This window comes from Hesperophylax consimilis, chromosome 17 (assembly GCF_061612785.1).
Source record: "Hesperophylax consimilis isolate HC1 chromosome 17, BYU_Hcon_1.0, whole genome shotgun sequence".
Classification (NCBI taxonomy): domain Eukaryota; kingdom Metazoa; phylum Arthropoda; class Insecta; order Trichoptera; family Limnephilidae; genus Hesperophylax; species Hesperophylax consimilis.
The window spans coordinates 28,938,620-28,950,230 of NC_142852.1; the positions used below are offsets into that span (position 1 = coordinate 28,938,620).

The following is an 11,611-nucleotide window of genomic DNA, read 5'->3' on the forward strand; positions in this document are numbered from 1 at the left end:
ACGTACTGATACTAATGAACTGCTGCGCAAGTTTTAGAAAGTAGGAACTTATACGTAGCGATTTTCGTTGTAATATGATTTAAATACTGCTTAGCATTGTTTTATTATTAAATTATGCATTCCAGGAGGTGGCAGTACATCGATATTATATAATAGTTCAATATGCATACAAATCAATTCAAAGGTTTGTCATACAAGATGGCTGCCGGGCAATTTTCTCATCCTGGATTTGGCTTCAATCCCACTCATACAAAATCCCACTAATGCTCTATCAAGGTGGTTTTAGACCCATTATTTAATTATTAACGTTTTTACGTGGATTGTTGTTTATCAATTGTATAAAATTTGGCGGTAAGACATTTCACGATTTGACAAATAGCAACATTTCGATGTTTTGCGTATTTCTATGGCATAACCTCAAATACTTCCACGACTGACGTTTTGACAAGCGACTTATTGACTTTCAATTCATTAGACCATTTCATAAGATTATTTAATAAACTTGTCGAATTCCGCTGCTCGCTTACTACTCAAAATAATTAAATAGCACTTATTTCAACTTAATTACTACAACACATACTTACTATTAATGTTTTGGGAGATGGTAAAATAAACATTACAGTTCCATTTTTTCACAATCAAAGTTAAGTTTGAAGGTGAGGAAATGTGCATAAATTCATAAAATACCCCAAACTTACAATCTGAAACCTATTTTGTGCATATTTACTTAAACCCCCGAATAGTTATCTCCTTTCGATATTTAAGTTGAAAGCAAGTGTTGTGTTTCTTAATAGCTTGCAGCATGCATCGGAATTCTACAAGCTTGTAGAATTTCGTGTACAGAAATGTGCTCCGAAAAAATGCCAATGGTAAGTTATCTTTATTTTTAACACGTTGAACTTACGAATGTGACTTATAAACATGAAAACATGATGAATTCATTATTTAACAGTTATCGCAGCACGGAATCCATGAACCAACAATATCTGTGAAAACAGAAGAACTATGCTATAACGAATCAACAGTAAGTCATTTTTATTTTGGACGCGTTTAAAATACAAACATTGCTTATAAATAAACATGAAACACGGTGAATTAATCAGAATTATTGTTTTTTTATAGTTATTACAACAAAGATCGGTGAACCACTAAAATCTATAAAAACGGAAGAATTTAGCTCTCACGAAACAATGGTAGGGAAAAGTGGTCACCCTTCGTACACTTTTTAGATTTTATTTTTTTACTTTGTGATTAATTGTCGAATTTATCTAATTTATGTACCCAAGTGTAACAAATATATTGTAGTTTGTTACAAAAAAGTCCGAAACTATTATGTCAAAAGGTTAAAGGGTTATATCCATTTTTCTACGATAAGATATTTGTAGGTGGGGTACTATCGTACGCCATGGGGTAGATTCATACAGGGTAATTCAAAAGCCCATTAAAGTCGTTAAATTTTTATTAATTATTATAGAAATATTTATTTATCAAAGAACTAATTTAATAATATGTGACTTGACTCTTAGACGATAAATCTTTCTTTAGAAAAATAACAAAAAATAAATTCGTTCATCCTTAGTTTACTTATTGATAATTCTAAGCTTTACAATCAGTCTAAATGAAATAAATCAGCCCGTTCGTGGTTGAGGATCAGGGAGGATCATGGCGACATCGCTGATATACAGAGTGTGTATGTCTTCTATATCAGGGAAAAAATGACCATGATAAACCCGGTTGCTTCCGAAGATAAGATATTTTCATCTCTGTACCCGAATAATGACAGAACTTTTTCGACGTAATAAACAACAGAGGTCTTTTTTTTAAACTTTACCAAAATATTACAATTATCTTTGATTTTCGCTGGTGTTACATTTAAATTATTATTGATACCACGATCATCAGTCTCTTCGTCCATTTCTAAATCAACTGGAGATGTTGAACTCTCCCGCAAGCTAAATTGTGATCCTTCAGATTTCTCTGAATCTTCATCGCTTTCTATTTTATTTTGTCTTGAATTAAGTTCCTTCAAACTACGTTTCACTGCTTTGGCTCTGGCTTTCCTTTCCTGTTCTATTTTTCAATTTTTTCCGTCTGTGTCTCTCTTTTAGTTCAGTTTTTTAAGGTGTGTCTGTATATATACGGGATTTACCTGGTTTTCTTCCTTTATTGGTTTTTCTATTTCTAACGGCTGTAGGATAAGGTCTTATGACTTCTGGTGTTATGGGAAGATAAGAACTCGGTTCAGATTGTGCCTCAGCCGCAGAGGTGGAAGGTTCGCCAGTTCCGGTAACAATGTCTTGAGGATTTTGGAGCAAAGAAGGCTGAAGAAGGCACGAATATCTGACTCGTTCATATCAGTCGATTACACGCTGGTGGAAGGTTGTAGTTCTAAAGCGACAGTAATTGTTTCCAGATTATGTGACACATTTACCGAATTATTTGAAGCGTACACGTCAATGGGAGCGAAATCTTCATTTCTGAAGGCCATTTCATTGAACGGCCATATACCTGGCTTTTCAAATACACTTGTAATATTTTTTTCAGTAAAAGGTTCGAAATATGTAAGTTTTGTTTAACGCGGCTTTCCCATACGACAACCGTCCTTGTATTACATTATTAATTGCTAAATTCATGGACTCTTCATCCACTTCTTGAGTACGCGTACCCTTTTTTTTATATTTTCGCACCATGATTCTGCAATAAAATATTAATTATAAGGTTGACTTTATAAAAATATTTCATTTTGTTAGAAGTAGAATACGTCATAAAAGGAAAAATATGTTATTGTGCTGTCTGCACAATAATTTTAAAAGGTAATACTATATTTTATTTCATAAAAATTGAATTTCGATATACTGGTGGTTAATAAAATGTAAAGGGGCACATTCGCACGCGTACGAATGTGCCCCCTTTCTGGGTGTCCGAATGCACCCCATGCCTTTGCACTAAATTAAAATACAACTTTATACAAATTCTAATTTAGTTTGAGAAATTTAACAATTAAAGCTCAAAATAAACAATGTTAACATTAATCAATCATCACCATTTTGTCAAAAACATAACAATCCTAAAGCGCAAAAACACATTACGTCTTGTCAGCTGATACACCGTAGTGCGACTGACGCGACACTCCTCTAGCAACATGGCGGCCGGTATGTCTATGCACACAAGCAAAGGCGTGTTAGTGTGCCGTTTAGTTTTTCTGTTATACTAACTGTACGAATGTGCCCCGCGTGCGAATGGTGACCACTTTCCCCTACGTTACCTTTATATTGCATCGTTTAACCTTTCCCTTACTGTGCTAAAAAAATCCACGCGTTCCGGTGCTAAGTAGTCAATACACATCTCAAAATAAGCGATTGAATATCGGAAAAATATGAATATTTATAATATATATATATGAAATCAAAATACAACTGCGGACGTGTGGAATTTTCTCATGTTCCCGCTTAGCGAACTAAAGCAGGACATCAATAGCGTGTCACTTCCTTGCATACTCTTCGCGTAGCAGTATCACACGGTTGATTGTATTGGTGTATTTGTTTCCGACTTTCAACAAAAATCTCTGATTTTTAATTGAATTTGAAAACTATGTAAAATATTATTTTTTAATTCTGTTCATAAATGTATAACGGAAGAATATCTAAAATCTGAACCCAGAATTTATTATATTTATAGAGTTATTAAAGTTATTAGAAGCAATGCGTAGTAAATACACACCACAGATAAGGAAAGGTTTTAACATAAATTTACTAGAAATCAATTCGTAAAAAAACAATTGACTAATTTGATAAATAAATGTTTATAAAAATATACATTTTTTTGGTTTGACTGAAAATTGACTCTTGAACTAGGGACTGCCTCTTATCTTCTTAATTGCTGTGAACTTTTAAAATGTCTTTTAAAAATCGTTCATATGAAGCAGATTTTTTGTGAGGTGACTTCTGATGAGGTGTGTGTGCGTTTACCACCAAACGAAAATAAAATGCATTGTCATCGACAACACGTCTAACTGTCAAGTTTCATCTCCATCGGATGTCGGAAAGTGGATTAATTTCCGCCTCCAAGATTTACAATCATGTCCGAAACCAATAGTGATTTTCAAATATATATATTTAAAAAGACGTGAAACACAGTGAATGAATCAAAATTTAATAATCGTTTGTTATTGCACCGGCATAGGATCGGTGAGCCACCAAAATCCATAAAAACTGAAAAAATATGCTCTCACGAAACAAAGGTATTTTTGAAATTAATAAAATACTTCGTTTTTACCACTTTTATTGTTTATTACCAACATGTTTCATGAGCAACGCTCACTTCTTCAGGGTTTTTAATAAAAGTTTTATTAAAAAGTTTTATTAAAAACCCTGAAGAAGTGAGCGTTGCTCATGAAACATGTTGGTAATAAACAATAAAAGTGGTAAAAACGAAGTATTTTATTAATTTCAATTAAAATGGTGCCACAAAATAAGTTTGCTGTGTTAGAAAAAGGTATTTTTGCTTTATTTTTGACACATTACATTCAAACATTACTTATGGACATTAACCCAGTGTTAATTTTTTATAGATGTTACACCAGCACTGGATCCATGAAGAACCAACACTCGAAACTCCAGAAAAAATATACTATGACAAAAAAAATGGTACTTTTTCGTTATTTGTTTAATGTAACAAACCTTAGTTATGAAAACCTTTTGAATTAATTCAATGAATTATTTTTTTAAATATATTATGTGAGCATGGGATTTGTGAAGATCCAGTACCTAAAACCATAGAAAAAATACATGACAAAACAATGGTATTTTTTCTTTATTTGTAAAAATTTAATATTTATTTTTAATTATATTCCTTTATCTTCGCTGATTAACAATCAAGTTGTGTGGTTAGGTTCATATCTATTCCTTATGAAGCGATGTTTTTCGGTCTCGCTGTTGGCCGATAAATTAAAAATATTTTATATCAAATAGATATTATGTATGAGGGGGCTGATCAATTGTTATTAGATATCGATTATCGTTATGTAATCTTTCTACACAATGGTTCAATTGTGATTATTTATACATTATATCCATTTATTTTCCCTGGCTGTAGAAATTTAAATTAATTCATTTTGTATTGCAGAAATCGGCGAGTAATGATGGAGAATCCAAACGAAACTTTACAACTGTGGGGGACATAAAAATTAAAGATATATTTGAAGAAAATGTAAATCCATGTGCTTCTACCTGGGAGGAAGTTATAGTTGGGAGGGCTGCTACTCCTCCAGTATTGTCTTTTACAAAACGAGGTACGGAAAGGAAAAGGAAAATTAAAACACTGTCGGCAAGTGATAAAAAATCTCTGGCAAAACAAAAGAAAATTCTTAAACATCCTCTACGTTTACCCTGCACGGTGAAAATTTCCAAAAAGAATTGTATATCGAAAATTGTTGAGACTAGAAGAAAAGCAATTCACAATCAGTTTGTTAACATGTCCTGGTCAGAACAACATTCATTTATGTCGGAGAATACTAAATGTCTAAAAACCAAGAAATCAATCACCTTAGAGGCATGGAAAGCTCTTACAACAAAATATTTTCTTCCGAACGAAGAAAACATCAAGCAACTAGTTTGCAAATTCTTTTTCTTAACTACTCTGGGGTTCCATGGAAAGAATGACTCCGTTATATATAAAATACAAAAAAGAAGAAACAAAGATTCCACGGAACCATTTGAAGACAGACGAGGAAAAAAACCATCTGTTAATAAAATTAATACAACATTAATTACTGATCATATTGAATCCTTTCATCCAACTACATCACATTACTACTGGCCGGAACATGCCCCTGTTATTAAATATTTACCCAGTAATGTGACGGTGAGGAAGATGCACAATGATTTAATGGTAAAAAATCCACTATTGAAGTGCTCGTATGAAGCGTACCGGAACATCGTGAAAAATCAAAATATCCGCTTCACAAAAATGTGCTCTAACGAAAGAATGGTACGTCTTCTTTATTTTGGACAATTTTAAGATTCAAACTTTACTTATGGAAATGAAAATACAGTAAATTAATTCAATGTATTATTTTTTTACATATGTTATACCAGCATGAAGAACCAATACCCAAATCTATGGAAGACACGTGGTATGAAAATACAATGATGGTAGGTTGTCTGATAAATACACGGGTATCTAATATAGAAAAAAACAGTCTGTAGTAGTTAGATCAGGAGCGAGAAACCGTTTTGCCGTCAGTGGCCATTTGGATGTGTTTACTATTAACCGCGGGTTGCACTCAGATCTTAGTATCACATCTGAAAATAATTCTTCGGATAAAAAAATGGAAAATTCGTGACCAAATGACTATACCTATTAACTGCAAATTTTTTAACAGCACTCTGAACGCGAGAATGGTTTCCGTTGAATTGCGTATTCAGATGAATCCGCAAATCGCATTCAAAACACAAGACTGGTTTAAGCTTGGTAATGCCCATCTCTGAGTTAGATAATAATAAGAAATAAGTATTTAAAATGGAAAATTGATTTGGTGGCATTTGTTACTGATGCGAATGTTTTGAGGTTAGTTTTTTTCTGCTCTTATTTAACCCAAAATTTCATCCGATAATTTTAAAAAAGGTTCTAATCAAGAAATAAAAACTAGATTAAATAACTGTTTTAATATTATTATGTCAAAACTTAGCGTGATGAAAAGACGTCAAATTAGCAATTTTTTTTATCTAACTGATACATAGTGTCACTATTTTCTGTATATTCACCGGTCATGTTTATTTGTAAATGTTTTGAATTTTATACTTTACTTATAGACATGGAAACAGCATGAATTAATTCAATGTATTTATTTTTGACAGATGTTACACCAGCAAGGGAACATTGAAGAACCAATGCCAGAAACCAGACAAGAAATGATATTCTATGACAAAACAATGGTACGTTATTGTAATTGGTTAAAGGTTTAAAATACCAACATTAACACTTATATGAAAACACATTAAAATAATTCAATGTATAATTTTTTACAGATATTACGTGAGCACACGATTTGTGAAGAACCAATTCCTGAAACTGCGGAAGAAATATACTTTGACAAAACAATGGTATATTTTCTTTATTTGTAAAACATTTAACATGCAATTGTTATTTTTAACGCACCCAATTAAAGTATTGTGGTAGAATTATCGGGCTAGCGCCTTATCGCAGATGCTATGTCAAGTGATTATTAATATCGCGGGAGAATAATGCTTACTGCTAAGTATGCATTTTAAATGAAACGATCATATTTTTCATAAGGTTAACATTATTCAACACAAAAATATTACAAAGGGTTTTATCAAAATGTTTCGGCGATCACAAACATATATACGTGTTGCACTCCAAGCGCTCGAGACAGAATAAAATTCCTATTAGAATTTTCGAGATGCACTGGCAGGTTCCCTGTAGGTGTGGCGATTCTAGAAATTGCCAGTCTTTAAAATGAATATTTCCTTCACCGTGTTCTCTGTTAGCTCAAACGATACACTGTTCCCTGTTTTATTAGCTAAAAACTTGCGATTGAGAGCGATTATCTCAGAAAGCAATTTTAGCGATTATTCCTTTTTTCTACTCAATGCTTCAATTATTGTACTTAATTTAGGACCAAAATTTTCCTTTATCTTCTCTAGTTGTAGAAATTTAAACTAATTCATTTTTTTATTGCAGAAATCAGCGAGTAATGATGGAGAATCCAAACGGAACTTCATAACTGCGGAGAACATGAAAATTAAAGAGTTATTTGAAGAAAACGTACTTCCATGTGCATCTACCTCGGAGGAAGTTATAGCTGGGAGGGCTGCTACTCCTCCAGTATTATCTTTTACAAAACGAGGTACGGAAAGGAAAAGGAAAATTAAAACATTGTCCGCAAGTGATAAAAAATTTCTCGCAAAACAAAAGAAAATTCTTAAACATCCCCTGCGTGTACCATGCACGGTGAAAATTTGCAAAAAGAATTGTCTATCGAAAATTGTTGAGACTAGAAGAAAAGCAATTCACGATCAGTTTGTTAACATGTCCTGGTCAGAACAACATTCATTTATGTCGGAGAATACTAAATGTCTAAAAACCAAGAAATCAATCACCTTAGAGGCAAGTAAAGCTCTTACAACAAAATATTTTCTTCCGAACGAAGAAAACATCAAGCAACTAGTTTGCAAATTCTTTTTCCTAACTACTCTGGGGTTCCATGGAAAGAATGACTCCGTTATATATAAAATACAAAAAAGAAGAAACAAAGATTCCACGGAACCATTTGAAGACAGACGAGGAAAAAAGCCGTCTGTTAATAAAATAAATACAACATTTATTGCTGATCATATTGAATCCTTTCAACCAACATCACATTATTTAAGGCGAGAACATGCCCCCTTCGTTAAATATTTACCTAGTGATGTGACAGTTAGGTTGATGCACAACGATTTCATGGTAAATAATCCACTATTTAAGTGTTCATACGAAGCATACCGTAATGCTGTCAAGAATGATAATATCCGCCTCACAAAGTCGGGGCACGAGATATGTGAACAGTGTGAACACTTCAGGCATCACGATTCAGAACACGTTCAAACTAATTCCGAGAACTGCGATGTGTGTGTTGATTACCAAATACACATTAAAAAGTCGTCTGACTCTCGCGAAGCTTATAAAAAAGACGAGGAAGCCTCACATTCAGATGCACTTTGTGTTTCGGCTGATCTGCAGAAGATCATTATGTTGCCAAGGATTGATGCATTCAAAACGGTGCTGTCCACGCAACGAATCATAGCGTACCATGAGAGCTTTGTTCCCGTGGGGAATAACCAGAAAAAATTCAAGCCATTTGCTGCGATCTGGCATGAAGCAACGTCAGGGAGAAGTGACGAAGAACTCATCAGTACATTCTATGCTTTTCTTTTAGCTAATCGCGATGCCAAACATATCACAATTTGGCTGGACAATTATGCAGCTCAAAATAAGAATTGGACCCTGTTTTCATTCTTAGTATACATAATCAATTCACATCAAATATCGGCGCAAGTAATCACTTTAAAGTACTTCGAGTCAGGGCATACTTTTATGTCGGCAAACAGCTTTCATCATTCCGTGGAAAAAACGTTAAAGGAACAAGAAAATACGTACGATTTTAGTGACTTCCAAGAAGCCGTGTCAAAGGCAAATTCAGGAAATGTCTCCACAAAAGAGATGAAATTCGCAGATTTTTACAATTGGAAAGACCTTTTCTCTGGTTGCAAAATTAGCAACAAAAAATTTAACCAACGAATGCCTTGTGTGAAGGACATCATAAGAATAAAAGCTATTAGAGGGCTTAAATCACTAATTTATAATATTTCTTACGCTAGTGACGCTACAGAATTTGTAATGAATTTCTTAACGAAAGCGTCCCTATTAAATGTACCGGAGCCTGTTCCTTACGTTGCTCCCCGCGGAATTAGTGAGGACAAGAAAAATTCCATTTTGACCAAACTGGGTAAAGTAATTCCAGCAAATAGATTACTATTTTGGCAAAACTTGCCTACTAACTAATCTATTTAACCACATAGAGAACAGTGTCTGTCCCTGGTGGACATTGGGCGTGGATTCTATGAGGACAGTCACTGTTACACTACCCCATCACCTTTTCCCATTCCTTGGCAAAAAGGCCCACGGGGCTTTAATATAAAGAACATTTTTTTACACAAAGGGTAGTAATAAACAGGGGTTGAATTTACTTTGTAATTGCATAAATCCCCTGCATACCCAATTTTTACCGATTTATAACAAGTTTCTTGTTAATTCTTTAGGTGTTTAAGTTCCAAAAAATATATACGTTATTTTTTAAGATAATATCTAAACATTTTTTACGCCGAAACGTAAATTATATAAAATTCCCTCGGTAGAAAAAAAAATCACAAAGTAAGCTCCGAAAATTATTAAACACACGTTTTGTTCTGTTATTTAATATGTTATATTTTATACATACGGTTTTTTTTTCAAACGAGGCACACATTGTTACTTGACATTTTAAATAAATGAAATGAAAATACTTGGTTATGTCACTCTTGATAAATTTTATTGTCTACCGGTTTCGATACCTCTGTACCATCATCAGGACTGTTATAAAAATTTTGCTATTAAATACAGAAGTACACATATATATTGCGAACTTTGAAGTTCACGGAACATTTAATTAATGAATTATGACCATACATATAACCGTGATACAGGAATTAAAGTCCTACATAAAAATTGAATAGTTTTAAGACTAAACAATTTAGAATCTTTGGAAATAAAAAAATCAATAAATTAAAAGTTTGAAATCATTAATAACCAATTAAATTTACCTGTCAGCCCAATTTTAAGTATTTTCCCCATTACTTCGCTTATCCCACGCTTCCCTCCACCACCTCTCAAACAACTGACGCACTCTCCCACTCTGATAGACTGTCTCTTTCTTTATTGATAATATGTGTATATATGTGGGGTTATAATGCAAAACTGACTATTTACAAAATGGGCGAAATTGAGTTATATATGCAGTCAGACTAATTCGAGGCCGAGGAATCGAATGGCATCATTATTTTTACGATTAAATGAAGAAATCCTCCTCATTTTTCAACTTGAAAATCACCTTTTTCTGCAAAACTACCTATTTCCAGCTAAAAAAGAAGTACCTTTTTCTGCAAAAGTGACTAATTTCCATGTTATTGCAAAGTGGACTATTTCCTATACAAATATTAGAGCGGCAACATTTTTTTTCTGCAAAACGCACTATTTTGTTTATTATTGTTATAACCTCAAAATCGTTTGACAGCTGCAAGTTGTGTTGGTGGTTTTGTCTTGTTTTTGTGGATTTTCGAAGATATACTCGAATAAAATGAATTCGCTAAGTGAGAAGGACATTGAAGACATTCTTCTGATGGACGCGGACGTATTGGATAGCGATATTACGTTACATTCGCGTATTTCAGGTGGGCCTGAATAAATGCACTCGGAGAAAGCTGGATGTAAGTTGTTTTGTTTGGTCGTTTTAAAATAATGTTAAATGTTATATGATCTCAGATTGATGCCTATAAATACCTTTTCAATAACAATAACTATTATGTACATATATATGAAGTATTATACTTGTAAGATATCATTCAGCAGCTTAGTTCTGTTGCTAATCTTTTTTTTATGTTCAGGTATCCAAACTTCTAATGAGATCGACACTTTGAATGAAGGGGACATAGTTATTGAAATTATTGAAGCACAGGAAGACAACATTCTCAGACCATGAAGCATGATTTGAGATTTTCACTGCCAAAAGTATATTCATATTTAGGTTTTTAAGTTATTATGCCGTGTAGGGATTTCTCCTTCTTTGGCCAACGTTTCGGACAGCATTACAGAGTCCATCAACTGGGCAGATGTGCCACATCTTGAAAATCTATTACCTTTTATTGTTTCTTACTTTTTTTATATACTTGTTCCAAAAAATGTCTTGTTTTTATTATTTTAGTTTAAATAAATCAAAAACGCATATTTCTCCATACACATTGTTTTACTTCAAAACGCACTATTTGCAGGAAATAGTCATGTTTGGAAAAAAAAT

The 11,611-nt window shown here is 33.2% G+C and overlaps 1 protein-coding gene across 1 annotated transcript; it reads left to right on the plus strand.

Moving 5' to 3' along the window:
- Positions 1 to 5,741: 5,741 nt before the first annotated feature.
- On the plus strand, positions 5,742 to 11,296 carry LOC149416381 (uncharacterized). The gene is made up of 6 exons (XM_089641979.1): positions 5,742 to 5,988; positions 6,096 to 6,152; positions 6,858 to 6,935; positions 7,029 to 7,103; positions 7,705 to 7,870; positions 11,202 to 11,296. The coding sequence occupies exons 1-6, from the start codon at positions 5,872 to 5,874 to the stop codon at positions 11,294 to 11,296; spliced, it is 588 nt and encodes a 195-aa protein (XP_089498105.1). The 5' UTR covers positions 5,742 to 5,871.
- The last annotated feature ends 315 nt before the right edge of the window (positions 11,297 to 11,611 follow it).

Bases quoted from the DNA above. Each gene is read 5' to 3' on its own strand.
- LOC149416381 (XM_089641979.1), top strand. From the start codon at position 5,872: ATGCACAATGATTTAATGGTAAAAAATCCACTATTGAAGTGCTCGTAT. The intron at 5,989-6,095 runs GTACGTCTTCTT...ATGTTATACCAG, and splicing joins TGTGCTCTAACGAAAGAATG to CATGAAGAACCAATACCCAA. The intron at 6,153-6,857 runs GTAGGTTGTCTG...TATTTTTGACAG, and splicing joins GGTATGAAAATACAATGATG to ATGTTACACCAGCAAGGGAA.